The 17570-nt window shown below is 53.3% G+C and overlaps 1 protein-coding gene across 2 annotated transcripts in view; it reads left to right on the forward strand.

The window, feature by feature from the left end:
• Positions 1-17570, forward strand: part of UBASH3A (ubiquitin associated and SH3 domain containing A) — a 37892-nt gene that overhangs the window by 16886 nt on the left and 3436 nt on the right. Inside the window, exons 7-12 of one of the 2 annotated variants that reach the window (XM_026498898.4) lie at positions 3852-3978; positions 7614-7713; positions 10384-10506; positions 12387-12479; positions 14557-14701; positions 15253-15359. In XM_026498898.4, the coding sequence (XP_026354683.3) occupies positions 3852-3978; positions 7614-7713; positions 10384-10506; positions 12387-12479; positions 14557-14701; positions 15253-15359 (695 nt within the window). The remainder of the gene's footprint in view (positions 1-3851; positions 3979-7613; positions 7714-10383; positions 10507-12386; positions 12480-14556; positions 14702-15252; positions 15360-17570) is intronic. The other variant, XM_026498975.4, reaches the window with a different exon arrangement.

The raw sequence follows: 17570 nt of genomic DNA on the forward strand, positions 1-17570 counted from the left end.
AATAGGAAACTGTAAATAGGGCCTCCTCTACGGGAGGAGGGAAATGTCAACGGTTTGGACATGGACTCCATTGTTCCCAGTCCACTTATGGCCAACAAAAGCCCATGCCTCTTGGGAGCTGGCCTCTGACAATGAGAGTATGTGAGCAAAGTAAGTCTACTTGAGCTGGATCCCGCCAATGGGAGTTTCCGGCACAGCACAGAAGGGGCAACAATCTGAAAAGAGAAGGTACAACTCGCAGACATTTTGAGAAGTGCCTTCACCAAATTGAAACACCACGCAGGCATGAACGGTCCGGGTCATGAGGTGGTGGCGGTGGCTGTGGAAGGCTGGTGGCCAGAGGCTGGGGTGCAGGGCAAACGCTCCCTGGTCAGGTCTCAGCATGGACACGTGGGGGTAGCGGTAGTTGTGGGAGAATCCAGGACATGAAGTGTCTGCGGAAGATATGCTAACATTCACACACGGGCTGAGGACGTAGAAACACACCACGTTCATGACTGAGGAAGATGAATCTTGAATGTATCGATTCCTTCTGGATTCATTGAACCTTCAGGTTTAATGAAATTCCAGGAAAAATCCCAATGGGATCATTCCCAATGGGAGTGGTTGAAAAGTGTATCTGGAAGAATAAACAGGAGAGGAACTGAGAAAAATTTGAAAAATAAACATAACGAGAGGAAATAGTTACCCTACAGATATTAAAAACCTGCTATTAACCGACGATATGGTCCTGGCTTGAGAGAAAGAGGAAAAGTAGATCCATGGAGTGGAACAGATACCAGAGCGGGAGGCCTGGCCTCCTCATACCTGCTGAGGCATCAGAAAGAGAGAAAAGGGTGTAAAATGAATGGCATTTTATATGGCCTCCCCTCACACATGGAACTCAAAGCCAAGAATTAAATGGAAACAGAAAATCATATAAAGTAGAAGGCACTCAAGTGAACTTATTTCTGATTTCTGGACTGAGGAGAGCTTTGGAAACATTGACGTGGCAGAAGGAGTCTTCATCAGACACTTGGCAATCAATCTTTAATAGTGACTATTAAATGCTTGGAATTTAAGGCTTCCGGGTGTTAAAAACCATAAAGTAGACTTCAGTAGGAAGAGCAAGAGGAGAACAATGCTCTTCAGAACACAGGAGTGAGGGCGGTGCATCCTTACCAGTCACCCTGGTGAGCGTCAGCCCATTACCTCCCCCTTCTGTTCCTCCGTGGCCATGCCAGCTGTGGCCCGGGTGCTTCTGTCCTCCAGGAGATTTGTGTCTGACGTTTTCACTTCATCAAGAGGCCACCTGCTGGATTCTTCACTCCTGTCCAATGCGGCAGGTGAACAATCAGAAGAGTGTCCACCAGCTCTAGCCACCAGGCCACCCACCTGCAGCTTTGGCCCACGTGTCCTTCTCCCCCATCAGACTGTGCTGTGAGGTCCGAGCTCCCGCCCAGGGGTGCTGATCCACAGTGCCCCACACCCGGGCATCCCATGCCCTCCAAGGGCACCACACCAGCACCACCTGGCATTCCTGAGACTCTCCCCCATCATTCCCACCAGCAAACAAACATGTGGTTATCTTTTTTTTTAAGATTTTATTATTTATTTGAGAGAGAGAGTGAGCAAATGAGAGAAAGAGAGAGCACGAGCAGAGGGAGAAGGAGAAGCAGACTCCCCACTGAGCAGAGAGCCTGATGTGGGGCTCAATCCCAGGACCCTGAGATCATGACCTGAGCTGAAGGCAGACACCCAACTGATTGAGCCAACCAGATGCTCAAACATGTAGTTATCTTAAAAACAAACTCAAGCACAAACCCTTTTTTGTTTCCCTTTTTAGCTACTGCTCCTTTTCTCTGCTCTGTAGATTTTTAAAATTTTTTGTGTAGTTATTTATTTTTTCATCATGATAAGTGTACTCTTTAATCCCCATCCCCCATTTAACCCATTCCCTTACCCACCTCCCCTCTGGTGACCTTCAGTTTGTTCTCTGTTGTTAAGAGTCTTTTTCTGGGCGCCTGGGTGGCTCAGTTGGTTAAGCATCTGCCTTCGGCTCAGGTACTGGGATTGAGCCCCACAGCAGGCTCCTTGCTCAGCAGGGAGCCTGCTTCTCCTTCTGTCTGCTGCTTCCCCTGCTTGTGCTCTCTCTCTCTCTCTCTCTGACAAATAAATAAATGAAGTCTTTTCAAAAAAATTTTTTCCTTGGTTTGTCTCTCTTTTTCTCTTTGCTTGTTTGTTTTGTTTCTTAAATTCCACATATGAGTGAGATCATATAGTAATTGTCTTTCTCTGACTTATTTCATTCAGAATAATACTCTGTGGCTCCATCTATGTCACTGCAAATGGCAAGATTTTGTTCTTTTTTATGGCTGAGTAATATTCTGTCGTGTGTAAATACCACATCTTCTTTATCCGTTCATCAGTCGATGGACACTTGGGTCGTTTCCATATCTTTGCTATTGTAAATACTGCTGCTATGACCATCGGGAGGCATGGGCCGCTCTGAATCAGAATGCTTGTATCCTTTGGGTCAATCCCTAGTAGTCAACTGCTGGGTGGTAGGATAGTTCTATTTTTAACTTTCTGAGGAACCTCCCTACTGTTTCCCAGAGTGGCTGCACCAGCTTGCATTCCCACCAGCAGTGCACGAGGGCTCCTTTTTCTCCACATCCTCACCAACATCTGTTGTTTCTTGTGTTTGATTTTAACCATCCGACAAGTGTGATGTGGGATCTCACTGTAGTTTTGGTCTGCGTTTCCCTGATGCCGAGTGACGTGGACCATCTTTTCACGTGTCTGTTGGCATCTGGATGTCTTCTTTGGACAAATGTCTGTTCATGTCTTCTGCCCATTTTTAATCAGATTGTTTGGTTTTTGGTTGTTGATTATAGATCATCTTAAAATAGAATTTATAAAGATGATCTCCCCTTTCATAAAGTGAGTTTCCCCTGGGGAACTTGGCCATTTGTTTGTTCTTGGAGGATGTAAGTGACCATTCACTCTTCTCCTCTGGCCCCTCCGCCTGTTCCTTCCAGACACACTCGACCCTCCTCTAGTTAGCTGGAGTTCACACGACTCTAGTTAGCTGTGATCTTCTCCCCCTATCCTCCCCAGGCCTCCTGAATGTGTGCCCACCTCACAGCATCTTTCTTGGTTCCTTAGACAGGTGGCAGTTTCCTCACCACCTGCAACCCCTCGGGTCCTGTTTTACCCACCCTCCCAGTAAACACACCCAGCCCTTTCCCATGTGTTTCCCTAGATCTTAATGTGTCTCTTGACTGCTCATTCATTCTTGCATTCCATTCACATCTATCTTCACACCTTTGGCTATTTTAGAAGGTGAATCTATGTGCATGGTGCACTAGTTTGCCTGGGCCTCCTACCACGTACGCCAGCCTGGGGGCTTAAACAGCAGACATCTCTTCTTTCACGGTCACAGGCTGCAAGTCCAAGATCAGGGTGTAGGCAGGACTGGCTTCTCCAGATGTGTAGACGGCCACCTTCCTTGGTGTTTCTCTGTTCCTCCTAGTCTCTTCTTATAAGATAGAATTGGGCCAACCTACCGGCCTCATTTTACCTTAATCACCTCTTTAAAGATCCTGTTTCCAATAAAGTCATACTCTGAGGTGCTGGGGGTCAGGACTCTAAATGTCAAGGGGACACGGTGGAGCCCATAACGGGATTTACTTGGGATTTGTTCTGTGCTGAGCACCAGGCTCTTTGAATACACGGTTGTGTTTCGTCCTCAACAACAACCTTCCCTGCCCATCTTGTCACGGGCGTCCCCACGCACGTGCATGACCAGATGCAGACAGCTGCTTCCCAATGTCTTCATGATAAAAGCACACTCGTTTCTTCTCCCGCAGGACCTACACCTTCAGCCTGGCCATGGACCTGATCTCCAGAAAGGATGGTGAGGCCAGCAGCCGACGAAACGGGGAACTTCACCCTTCACAGACGCCAAGGGACATTAGCAGCATCCAGGCTTTACAGGTGACAGAATTCCCTGGTTTATAAGATGAGCGAAGGGAAGCCACACTTTGTATTAACTCTGTGGTAGGCTCGGCCCCTCAGGCACAGCCACAGAGCCGGGTGGCTCGGCAGGAGGCTCCGCCCTGCGGTGCTGAGACACTGGCCGCGCACTCCATCCACCCCAGGGCAGAGGGGTGGATGCCCCATAGCTGTGAGCCAGGCTGTGAGCCCCTGAAGGCAGCCTTCTGGACGTTGCGAGAACATGCAACACGGGTCTGTAACTCAGTTGGTCATGGCGCCAGGACATGGGGCAGGGAAGATGCGGGGACACAGCCCTGCCCAGAGTCCCAGACTCTTACACCAATTATCTCATCAGCGCACTGTGTGACCCTGAAAAAGTCACCTCCCCCAGGGCCCCAGAAGATGGGGGTCTTTCAGGTCAGTGCTGGGAGAGAGAAGGGGGCTGGTACTTGGTGGGCTGGGTCCAGACAAGGGCTGAGCACAGGGTGCTGGGCACTGGGAAGGCCACAGAGCATCCCCTTTAGACAGGCCTTCAGTCAGAGGGAAGAGCCAGGCAGAGCAGCTGGCGACCGGGAGCCAGAGACAGACGAAAACGGAGCTCCCTACCCAGACTGCCCAGTCTCTGGAGGGCACAGTGGAGGCTGGACTCAGCCGCCTTAGTGGGATGCTGGAGACCAGGCATGGACTGAAATGGGGCTCCCTGAGGCCATGCCCCCTCTCCAGATGGAGGACAGGAAGCTGGAATGGAAGGGTCAGCTCATAGCTCGGCCTTCATCTGAACTCCCTGCAGCTTTAAATGGGTGAAAGCCTCGCAGACATCTCTCTGCGAGCCGGACCCGCCTCCCCTGGTCTGAGCTCGCCCCTCCATGCGGTAGGAAAAGAAGATTGTGGCATCAGCCTTGATACACGGATGCTAGTAGGCTGAAGAATGGCCTCAAAGATACGAGGTTCTGGTCCCTGGAACTTGCAAGTGTTCTCTTACAAGGACGAAGTGTCTTTGCCTGAGAGCTGAGCTAAAGGTCTTGAAGGGGAGAATCCCATGGGCCCTAAAGCCAATCACAGCTGCCGCTAGGAGAGACAAACAGGGTGTCTGATCCACAGGGAAGAGGAGAGACCACAGATGCAGAGAGGAGGAGGCCATGTGAGCGTCGGGGCAGAGACCGGAGTGTCTCAGCCAAGGCTGAGGACTGCTGGGGCTCCAGGAGCTGAGAAAGCCCGGAAGGATCCCTCCTCAGAACCTCACAGGAAGTGGCCCTGCTGACACGGTGACTTTGGAATTCTAGCCTCCAAACTGTGGGCGAACCCATGTCTTTGCTTTAAGTTGGTGGTGATGTTTTGCTGTAACAGCCCCGGGTCCCTCTTGTCTAAAGAGGCATTGCAGTCCTGGTGTCCCCTAAGGCCCTGGGAACAGGGCCATTCCACTCCCCGAGGACCTTGGGCTTTATCTGAATATTCCTGTTGCAAAGCTCTGCATTTCAAAGTTCAAACCTCTCAGCTCCTCCAGGGAAGAAAATGCTCTAAATTCAAAATCTCAGCCCAATGAATCGGACAGTACGTGGAGAATGTCAGTAAGCAGACTAAGGCTGGGAGCCCACGTGTGTCTTGCAATCTGCCTACAGATCAGCCCTCGACAGCGGCAGGGGATGAGATATTTTAATATTCATTGTCCTGGGGAAGGCATCCTGGCGTCAGTAAGCATCAACCATACTTCGCAATTCTAAGACAACAAGACAAACTTCCCTTGGAGCTAGGCCCTGGTGCGTTTGCCTCCAGCGCCAGACATCTGTGTGCTGTATTAAGAGACCATCCTAATGTTTGCTTTGCCTTGATCATGTGTCCGTTGTGGAAAATCGGCCCCAAGGCCCTAAGAAACTGCACCTGGAGGCTTGGAAGGTCCCACGGGCTCACAAGCACCACATTTCACGCACATATCGGAATGCAGGCAGACCCGCCAGGAGGGGCCAGTGCGTTGAGCCCCTGGAGACTTCTGCATCGCCCACATGGCTGTGGACTCCACGAGAGACGGGAGGGCCCGGCAGGAGCTGCCTGTGACACTGCCCCCACGCACACCGTGAGGGTCTCAGCATGCTCTCAGCGCTTCCCAACACACGGTTGCACTTGATCCCGCTGACAAACTCAGAGGAGCGCTGGAGGATGCAGGCCGCTGGTGCCGACGCTCAGGGCTCCACACTATTAGCAGAATCAAATCTGAAAGGGAACGGTCGGTGGCATCGGCTGGGGTCCAGGGGCGTCACTGCCCCTCCAGCGTGCTGGGTGTCCAACTTATCTGCGTTTTCCTCTCTAGGGTTTAGGGGAGATCAGAGTGGGGCTGGGGCTTATGATGTGGCTCCATGCTGAGGAGGGCCACGGCTTGCCACCTCCCTTCCTTACCCCACTCAGCAGCAAAAGCACACAAAATATCAGCTCCTTCGTTTTCACCCTTAAGCCCAGCCTCAAAGAACTGTGAGGCTAAAAATGGGGAGTGGGAGGAAAGATCTGCTTAGGGAAAAGGAGCTGGGCAAGGACAAGCAGACCGGCAGCTACAGCCACCTGCTGCCCAGATGCCCTTCCCATGCCAGCCATCCCAGTGACCTCGGCCTGTCCATCTTGGTGACCTTGGCCCGTCCATCCCCGGTGATCTTAGCTCTGGACATGACCAAGTTCCATGTCTGCCCTGGAGTCCCCCAGCCCACCTCCTGTGACAGGTGCTGTCAGCTCTGCACCTCTTCCTCTTCTGTGACTCACCTTTCCATGTTTGCCCCTTGGTCCCGATGCGATCCGAAGCTCCCTAAGTGGGGAGTCTGTGAACTGAAGCCTGTGTCCCAGCCTCTGACACACATGCTCCCAATATGCTGGGCCTCAGGGATACCAGCAGCAGTATCTACATAGAGAGGAAATATGTAATATCTGTTATATGATAATATATATGTGTGGATATAGAAAATGTCCTAAGAAGTCACTACGGAGGGATGCTCTGGTCTGAATCTTTGTGTCCCCCCAAAATTCATTTGTTGAAATCCTAACCACCAATGTACTAACATTACGAGGTGGGGGCTCTAGGAGGTAGTGAGGTCAGGAGAGTGGACCATGACGGGATTAGTGCCCTTATACAAGGGACCGCACGGAGCTCCCTTGCCTCTTCCACCCTGTGAGGACCCGGCAAGAAGTTGATCCAGAAGAGGGCCCCCGCCCTATCATGTGGGCACCCTGATCTCAGATTTCCCGCCTTCAGTACTGTGAGAAATAAATGTCTATTTTTTATGAGCCCCCAGACTGGGGGGTTCTGTTACAGCCATCTGGTGGGACTAGGACAGGGCAAGGACTTGGAAGAAACAGAAAGGCAGAAAAGTCAAGGTGCTTTCTATGGTATGGGCTGTTCCTATTGCTTTTCATTTCCTTGCTAGTGTCACAGGCCCAGGAAATAAAAAGTTGATAGAAATTAAAGAGATTTCCACCTGCAATTCCTAATCTTCTTTCATTGCAATGACTTTGGTGAAATGGGCTGTAGCCCGTGAGGAGGGAAGGAAGCGATCCTGCTTCTAGGCCACCTGTGGGATGGCGAGGGGCGGCGCCCATTGAGCAAGTCTAAGACAGCACATGTAAAAATGCACGTGTCCTTCTTTCCACCACGCCAGGCCACAATAGCGAGGAGGAGTGTTTTGGTGGTACGCCACGGCGAGAGAGTCGATCAGATCTTCGGGAAGTCCTGGCTGCAGCAGTGTTCCACTCCGGATGGTAGGTAACGTCCTGGCAGATTCAAACCCCAGAAAACAGATCTAACTAATGACACCCCTGCTCGGCCTCCTGAGCCGGTCTCCTGCGCCCCACTCTTGAGAGCGGCTGTGTAGAGACAGCATAGACGGGAGGGTTACGGGCTACGTCTTTCTCCGTGGGCGTGATACACATGCCCTGAGTGTGCAGCTCACCTCAAAGGCTGTGTGGAAGACAGAGGAGTGGCTACCTGCTGGTGTGACACGTGGACAGTCGTCGTTCTTCTGGACGCATACGTATGGTAGTTGGTTAGCGACCAGCATTGATTTGAGAGCACCGAGGTCTCTGTGCCCTGCGGTCTCTGAAGCCTCAGCTGCTGGCACAACCCTGTCTCATGCTGTATCCTTCTGAGCTAAGCTTCACCACTGTGGTCATTTCCCTACCATGTTTAACTGTGTTACTCAACCGATGGACGGATTTTGAACATGCATCTCGCTTCCCCCGAGTTAGCCCCCCTGGATGCCAAGAGCTAAGCACAGTGCTTGTAAATCCAGCACACCCACCAGCAGTCTCTACCGATGACCCACACCTGCACCAGCGAGCGCCCCTTAACGGGAAGCCCAGCACGCCACGATTTCTAAGCCACGGATGACTGACTGTATAAAGGAAGATACTGAATGAACGTAGATTCAGAGTAGCTGGGCAAGCTAAGCTCTTTCGGAATTCCTCCCCGAGCCCTGCAGGCTGAGAAGAGGGGGAAATGCTTAGGAAAGACCATTGGCAGGGGATCAGCACACAGCAGGAAAATTCTGAGCGGATTACATCATGACCAAACGTATTTGCAAGGACCCACGGAGGTGATGCTGTGGTTGTCTCTCTAAAACAAGATCGATCAGAGACACAAAGGCTCAGGAGAGAAGCGACAGGATGGTCGGTAGCTATGAGGATGAACTGGCGTTGACACATGCGGTTAGAAGAACGGTTCTGGTAAGACAACAATGATCGAAACCGCAGGCTGAAACGGCACCTGGAGTCAGCGTGCATGCGGCGGTGGTGGGACCAACACAAAACAACCAGCTCTGAGAACAGTGATGGGACAGCGTGGAAAGAGGAAGAATATTGGTCATCCAGGCAAGAGACCGGGTCACCTACAAGGGAAAGTACTTTAAGGCTCTGGAGAGTCCCAGCTTGAAGGAGTCTCCTGGTGGCTCTTTGCACCGGGCAAAGTGGCCCTACAGTGACCACCGACAGTCTAATTTGCCCGAATTCTGCATATTGCGAGGTTTCCTGCATTACAGTGGGGTGTTTGGGGAGCTGCCAGCCTCTCCTCTGACCCTCTTCATTTCGGCTCACTTCTGGGCCAAGTACCCACACCTCGCACGGCCCCTCATTTCTCAGTGGCACTGGCCAGGTCACCCCACGTCTGTAGGCTCTGCACATCAGAACATAACATTGCTGCAGATCCTTGTCTTCTCTGAGCTCTGCTCTCCGCCTCTCACAGACGGAGTGTCAACGAGGACAAGAGGCCGACATGGAGCAGGGGAACATTTTGTGGGTCACAGATGCCTTTGAGAATACAACACAGTCAATGGACCTTCTCTTGGGGAAAAACAAGAACAATAACAAAGAAATCCACTTTTCTAGCCAACGCACCATGTATTCTGGCATTTAATGAAAGCCTTTCTTCACACAGTGTCTCTGTCGATGGAAGTTCCAAGGGCGATCTTTCAGGGAAATCGTGGATGGAACCAAAAAACCAAGACATTGGAAGTAGCAGGTGGCCTCCCTGTGTTTGTGAAGGGCTGGGATGCCGTGAGCAGGGCCGGGCTGGCACTCTCGGGCAGGGCACGTGGCAGGGCCTGCCCCAGATGGGCGGCAGGTCTCAGGAAGGGCGGCTTGGCTGCTAGAACCTGCTGGCAGCCAGGGGTTGGGGCTGCTTGGGAGGACGTGAGGCGTGGACATGGCACAGGGTCCTCCGCAGGGATGGCTGATAATTCAAGAGTGAGATGAAGCCCATCACTTGTAGACCACGTCCCTGAGCCGGGCCCTCGGGATCTGGGTGTTATCACAGTGACTCATTCTAACAGCTCCGTCGTTTCCCCCTTTCACTAATAAGGGAGATTAAGTTCGTTGTCTCTGATCACAAACTAGCAACCCGTGGTGCCAGGATTTGCACCAGACGGTCAGCTCGTCGACCTCGAGGTCAGACTCCCCGCAGTCTCTAGATGGATGTTGGGGGAGTCCCCGCAGATCCTCCTGACTTCCAGGCACCCCTGGAACTCCGTCCTCGGAGACAATAGGACACACTGTCAGCTCTGGGGACGGGCAGAATTTCACCTCCGTAATTAATGCCAACGAGGGATTCTGATCAAGTTAAGCCCAGTCAGTAATGGAGACGCTCCGTTCTTCATCAGGAAGATTTTATGAGTGAGTCGTTGCGAGGGGTCATCAGGGGACCAAGAGGGTCTCCTGTTTCCCGAGGCTAAAGCCGGTGTTTTCTGTATTTGAAGACACATGTGCACGGTAGAGCAGCAATTTCTCTCCAACTGAATCCACATCACAGAGCACATTCCAGAAAAAACGCAGTTGACCACTTAAGTGCTAACCCTGCTTCCGATATGGGTCTCGCTCTTGGGGGTTTAAACATGCACTAAGTTGACGGACCTGAATGCCCGGTGCTTGTTTATGCTTTAGGGAAATACTACCGGCCAGATCTGAACTTCCCGTACAGTCTGCCCAGAAGGAGCAATGGTATCAAAGACTTCGAAAATGACCCGCCATTGTCTTCGTGTGGGATTTTCCAGTCCAGGATGGCAGGTATGTTTGGGGAGACTTACAATAATCACAGCAATGATTGTCGTTCAGGCATACTGAGCCTGGGCTACACGCCCGCTGAGGTCAGCTTTAGCATTACCCCACTCTGCTGATAATGCTGAGGCACAGAGAGGTTAAGTAAGTTGCCCAAGATTGCACAGCTAGTGAGTGGAAGTGCAGAGATTGGACCCAGGATGGATGGTTGGGGAAGTCGGAAGGAACTAATGGTAGGCCTGGAAAGAGCAAGAGAGGGTAGAAAAGCCAACGACCTCTGTCTACACTAAGGGTGTTATTTTAAAAATTAAAAAAACACATCTTCTCTTTGATGTTGTTTCAAAATCTGTCAGCTTGGGCTTATGCTTCATGTCTGGGGTTGTGGTTCCACTGATGGACTTTCGGGAACAAAAGAAGCCAATGAATTCATCTGGTCTTCCTTTAATGAGTTCAGAACATGGAATCGGGAGCTGGGGAAGGTGTATGAACTACAGGAGCTCAGGGTCCGTGCGGGCAGGTGTTGGCCTCCACATGGGGCCGCCATAACAAAGTGCCAATGTGGGGTGTGTTCACCAACAGAGGCATTCTCTCTCGGTTCTGGAAGCCAGAAGTCCGAGCTCCTCCTGCGGCCATGAGGGCGTCTGCTCCAGGCCCCTCCCCTTGGCACATAGGCACATCCCTCTATGCCTGCTGTCTCTGTGTCCAAACTCCCCCATTTACAAGGACACCGTCAGAGTAGACTAGAGACCCCCCAGTGACCTCATCGTACCTTGACCACCATTATGAAGACAGCATGCCTGAAGAAGGTCACACTTGAGGACGTGTTAGGACCCCAGCATATGAATTTGGGGGACACAATCCAGCCTGTGACAGCCTCACTGGCTTTGGCACTGTGCATATATCCTACTGAAAAGATCCCCCTCTTTCCCAAGGACTAAGTCCTCTGGTTGTGTGAGAGGCAAAGGCTCTCCAGGCTTGTCCTCCCACGAGCCTCGGGTAGCCTCGAGTTCCCCGTTGCTGCAGCACAGATGACTGCGCCCTTAAAACGGCACACACCTGTCAGCTCACGGCTCCATAGGACGGAAGCTTGGGCACGGCGTGGCTGGGTTCTCTGCTCAGGATCTCACAGCCTGAAAGCCAGGTGTCAGCTGGGCTGAGCTCCTGTCTGGAGCCTCTTGGAAGCAGTTCCCGTTTCTCCCGATGCCTGTTGGGGGGATTCTATTCCCTGAGGTTGTAGGACTGAAGTCCTCATTCCCTTGCTGGCTATCAGAAAAGGGCTGCGCTCAGCTCCCAGCACCCCCATGTTCCCTGCCACGTGGTCCCTTCCATCTCTAAAGCCAGCAGTAGGGAATCTCTTGCATGTTGAATACTGTACTTTTTTTTTTTCTTTGAGAGAGAGAGAGCAAGCAGGAGAGGGTGTGGGGACAGAGGGAGGGGGAGAGAAAAAATCTTAAGCAGGCTCCATGTTCAGTGTGGAGTCCAACATGGGTGGGGCTCGATCTTATAACCCTGAGATCACGACCTGAGCCAAAACTAAGAGTCGGACTCTTAACCAACTAAGCCCACCAGGCACTCCTCGAGTCCCCATACTTTTGAATCTCTCTGACTTCTTTTCTGTGACCATCAGAGAAAAATCTCTGCTTTCAATGGGCTCACCTGAATGGTCAGGTCTACCTGAAATAATCCCCTTCTGCCGTATGACGACAGAGTCCCAGGAGCGCCAACTCACATCATCACAGCTTCCGGCCACACTCAAGGGGGTGACACAGGTGGGTGCACCAGGGGGTGGGAATCTTGGGGCCATTGAAGACCCTGCCCCCCTCAGGTAGTGAGACACCCAATGGAGGCTACAATTATGAAGAGGCGTTTTTCCACCTGCTGTTTTCCAGGGGAAGCACTACTGGAGAGTGGCATCAGAGTCACCTCCGTCTTCACCTCCCCAGCCCTCCGCTGTGTGCAGACGGCCAGACACATCCTGGAAGGTCGGTGAGAACCGCAGTGAGCTCCTCATATAGCCTTGACCTCATGGTTATTCTCCAAGGGGAGAGGGAAGTGGGCAGGGGGTAAGAATTGGATGAGAGGTGATGAATGGCCACGTAAGGTGTAAGACAGTCATGGAGCAGCCCTCCAAGAGCTATAAGCAGGCACTGAGCCCACCAACATTTCTGGAATATCAGGATTGTAACCCAGGAGCCTATCATCACACTGCCCACCTTTGGCCTACATCCACTATGTGTTTAAAAAAAGAAAAAAAGAAAAAAAATCTGAGGAGGGGCATTCAGAAACCCAGAGAGCTGGGAATGGCTATGGTCCCTTCTGAGCCCAAAGCCCGTGACTCTTGCCACGGCAGGGGGATAGACTGCTGGGAGCTGTCCAGCACCATCAAAGGCTGATGTCCCTTAGGAAGCCACGGGCAAACCTTTTGCAGCTTCTGCGAGAGAAGGGCAGCCTGTTTGGGGGCCTTGGTTCTGCATCTCCTGCTGGACCCCTGCCCTGCCCTCTTTGTGTGGGGAAAGGGGGCATGGTGTAGGTCACAGGGCAGGAGCACAAGCAGAAGTTCCACAGCGATGGGACAGAGGGCAGAGCACATGGACCCAGACCCAGCAGGTGTGCAAATGTGGGGGACGGGGCTTGCCTCCGCTTTCTCAGAGACAGAGGGAGTCAGGCCACCAGCTGAAAATGAAAGGGAGGGCCGTCTGGAGGTCATAGGATGCACAGAAGGTATGACAAGCCCATCAGAGAGAGGGGCCAGATCACAGTGGGGAGACGGAGGATGGCCACCGGGCAGCATGGAGAGCCCCCTGAGGTCAGCGAGCATGATTGTACGTTGAGACCCACCCGCCGACTGGGCCCCAGGCTCCCCTGCAGGCGCGGACATGGAGGAGCAGGCGGAAAGCTGGCTCTAACAACGGCTGGGCTGGAGACGTGAAATAAAAAGTTCTCCAAAATGTTCTCTGGTGGCGGTAACATCAGTGTCTCCCATACAATCTCTCATGGACTGTTAGTCTATATCCAGAACATCCTTATTGTTCTCGTGATGCCTGAGAGAGTCCCAACTTTATAAACCCTGTGTTGCTTCAGAAAAAGGAGGGCACTCAGCCATCTTCCTAGGTCCTGGAACATGACCAGTCTGTTTCCAGACTGACATCTGAGATGCTAACCTGCTACCCTTAAGTCCTTCATTTCAATGCCGGGTCCATGGCTGTTCAAACGGACTATTTCCCAAAGTGGGACCCACGGAGCAGCAGCTTCCAGAAGGTTCCACAGAAGGAGCGGCCAAGCCCATTTGGGAACTTCTACTGTTCCTTCACGTGACCTATTCACAGTGGACACGGGCCCTGCACAGGCTGGAGAGAGCCCGGGAGCCGGGTTAGACCATGTAACTCCCTTTCCTAAGCGTGCTTTGGCAAAGGGACCTCTTCCATGACCTGGGATGCATTTTGAGAATTGACTTGATTTCCAGCATTTCAGCTTAATGACGTTTGCTCCATTTCCAGCAAAAACGTGCAGGTCTTCTCTGCCCCACTCACAGAGACGGACTTCTGCCACAGTCTTCTCTTAGCTGAGGGGTGAAATGCTAGGGTGGGGTGGCTGGGAGAAGTCCAGATGTTCTGAGAGACAGCTTCCCCTGCCCTTCCCCTTCTGCTCCGTCTGGGGTGTTTGTCAGGATGGGGCCTCAGTGTGACCAATGTGCTCCTCGATTGGCCGGTCTTTCCCAGGGATCATTGGGTTAGCCGATGCAGTGTGCTCTCTCTGGACCGAGGCCCGGTGCCGGTCTGGTTGTAGAGTTGTATTGGACCATCAGGGTGAGCCCCAGGGTGAGCCTCCCAGCCTTGGTCCCTTCCCGACGGACGGGCATCACCACCCCTCCGATATGCTACAACCACCCAGGGGTTTTGACTCAGAACTAGCATGGCTACAAGTAATCACAGATCAATATTTGCCAGGAAAAAAAGTCACATTATTAAAAGGTATTGTTTAAGTGTAAGAAGAGAGTTACTTACATAAAACCAAAATGGACACAGAGGATGACAAATGCTTGTGTTCTGTGGGATCCAGAGCTCAAACTGGAGAAAAGAATTAAGATAAGAGTGGAACCTGGGATCTTTGAATGGACAAAATGGGAGTCCGGCAAAGCTACCCCAACTCTCATGACCCTGGACGAGCTGAAAGAGGCGAATTTCAACGTCAGCCTGGATTATAGGTACGCCGTCCTCTCGCGTTCTGCCAGGGTGGGGAGCTTCTCTAGTTCTTGTTCAAGAAGAAACGTTCACGACACCTGTTGAAGATGGTATGAAAGACTGTATTCTGGGAGATCGCTGCAATGCGGGGTTGTCACAGGGGAGCAGAACAGGACTCAGCTCCGAACACAACGAGGACAAGTGGGGGTGGTTAGCCGAGGAGCGGGGTGGGGGTGGAAAGTCACTCAGAGAGTGGAGTAATTCTCCATAAACTGCCCTAGTGGCAGCTGGCTGAAGTCAGGCCAGCGTGACCGGACATCACTGGGTAGAGGTGTGCTGCAGGGATTGCCCAGGTATCGAGGGGGAGCCCATACCAAGGGTGCGGTTCTGGCTTCGCTGTGTTAGCAGGGGTCTTGCTGAAACTGACTTTACACAGTTGGGCACTGAAGCCCAGTGGTTGCTGTGGACCGCTGTGGACCCTGCGGCAGGGCCGTCTTAGAAGGGCTTCTCCTTCCCCAGCTGAGCACACAACAAGCAGGCCAGCGTGGCCGGGGTCCTCTCTCTCGTCCTTTAGGCCTGCGTTTCCCCTCGCCTCCCTCCTGCCGGCTGAGAGTTACGACGAGTATGTGGAAAGGTGTGCGGTGAGTGTGGGACGGATCATCAGAGCCTGCCCGGGGGACGGTAAGTGCCTCCCCCTTCCCACCCACCCCCAGCTATGGGCAGCCCCCCGAGGGTTGGGGTCTTACCCTGGGGTGGAAACTGGCCCATTTTATGAACCTAGGAATGCCCCCACCTCCTCCGCCCCCCACCCCAACCAACAGTGTTACATGGCGGCCTCCACAGTAGCGGGGTGCATAGACACATCCCCCTGCCGCCTGGGAGCCCCAATTCTGAGACTGAGAGCCAATGGGATCCAGGACAGTGAGTCAGCACAAACCACTCAGGTCTGTTTCCTAGGACCCAAGAGACTAAGGATGCATGAACCATATGTCAGCTCACGTTTGAATGCCGATTGGCACAAAGCATCTGTATACGTAGATGGCTGAGACCCTTAGAAAAATCCGAATGTGGAATCTGAACGTGGAAATGCCTAAGAAATTGAGTGGGTTCTGTTAGTGCGACAGTGGCGGCTTGGGTGTGGAAGGGCAGGAAGTGCTCACGTGGCAGTGCTGCCCCGAGGTGGGGCGTAAAATGGCAGGACATTGGTGGTGGCGGGGGAAGGGCAGGGGAGCCCTCCGACGGTGCACACCGCTGCAGCTCCGGGACGCGTGAGGCCCACCTTCGCGCCTATCTGGGTCTCTCTCAAAATGTCCATGGTAAACAGCTAAAAACTAAGCCTTTCAACATTTAAATTTAGCAAGTGTGTATTGAACATCACCCTGTGTCAGACGCCAGCTAAGACGCCGTGGGGGAAAATCTAAGCAAAGGAGGCACGTGCTTTACCCTCAAGGAGTTTGACTATTGTTGGGGAAAGGGGCACAGCATCCAGAATATTAGGAATTTTGAATTACACAAAATTGAGTCTCTGAGGTGGTGAGAGACTGGCAGACCCGCTTCCCCACCGGGGTTCTTTCCACCCCTCATCCCAGAGACTCGGAGTGGAGATGTCTGCTGGTGGGGACGACCATCCCTGCTCTAGGGGAAGAGCTGAGCACCCCGCCTCCCCGGACAGTCCCTGGCACACAGGGGGACGCGCTCCCAGACATCCTGCAGGAAGACACCCAAACCTTGCCTATCCAGCCCCCCAAACACGGCCGGCACGAGGCTGCTTGACGTTGCCTATTCGGCTGGCTGGCGTCCTGGGAAGTGGACTTTTGCAAACCGCCCCTTAGTGGCACCTAGTGCATCAGCAAAGCCCCGTTCTTCACACTGACCGCACGGAGCCCCACAGACGGAAGACGACATCAGAGCCTTCCACGGCCCAACCGGGGTCCATCCTCAGCCCGCCGCTTTCCAGCTGTTCACTTCAAGCTTCTGCCCTGAGCTGAAATTCAGAGGCCACGGGATGCTGCAACCCCGAGGACCCTCCGACAGGGGTGAGGCCTTCCGGAACAGGGATGGAGATCTGCGTCATCAGCTCCTGAGCCCGCTGGGCGCCGTGTACGTGCTGCTCACTGCAGGGAGCACAGCCCATCGTCCGCGGGGCTGCACGGGCAGCGAGGCTGTCGGGGCACAGCACCTGAGCCGCAGGCCAAGCAGGACTTGGAAGGCAAACGGGGCCCAAGAGGGGAGAGCGGGAGCAAGGCGGGAGGGCGGCAGGTGTGGCAAGCCACGGAGGAGGAATGAAAAGCCCAGGTGGGCTGGAGGGTAAAAGCCAACACCTACCAGTCCCCGGGCAGGGGACCCTTCACAGACGGTATCTGTCAACTGTTCACCTTCCTGTGCGGTCTGTGACGTCACCGCCGCATACTCCTCGTGACGCTGAAGCTCAGAGGGCTGGAGCCCGCGTGCCCAAGTTCCCCGAGAGCTGAGAGCATAGGCCAGAGTCCAAGGTGCGCGTCCGCCTCCCAGACGGCACCTGGCGCCACACCATGACTTGGGAAGCCGAGGATACGAGAGTGGAATGAACAGGAAATAACACGGGAAAAGTACATCAGGGCTTCGGTCCTGGTGGAGAATGTACAGTCGTGTTAGGAGCCAGCACGCACGGATTGCTCTGTGTCAGCCGTAGCCCTTGGGGAAGCCCGCCGCCCGACTCCCTCCTGCAGGTGGATCCAATGGGTCCGGCCGGGGCACCTCCGGGTCTCTCCCGGCTGGGCCCGCTCTCCCCTGCTGTGCTCGGTGCCCGCATCACTCACGCTGCCGGCCGGAGACTCCACCCGTGGGCTCAGAATGTCCCTAACGAAACCAGAGGCACCAGCAGGCTCACGGTGGCCAGCTGGCTGATAACTC

The sequence above is a fragment of the Ursus arctos genome, unplaced genomic scaffold (assembly GCF_023065955.2).
Source record: "Ursus arctos isolate Adak ecotype North America unplaced genomic scaffold, UrsArc2.0 scaffold_4, whole genome shotgun sequence".
In the NCBI taxonomy this organism is placed as follows: domain Eukaryota; kingdom Metazoa; phylum Chordata; class Mammalia; order Carnivora; family Ursidae; genus Ursus; species Ursus arctos.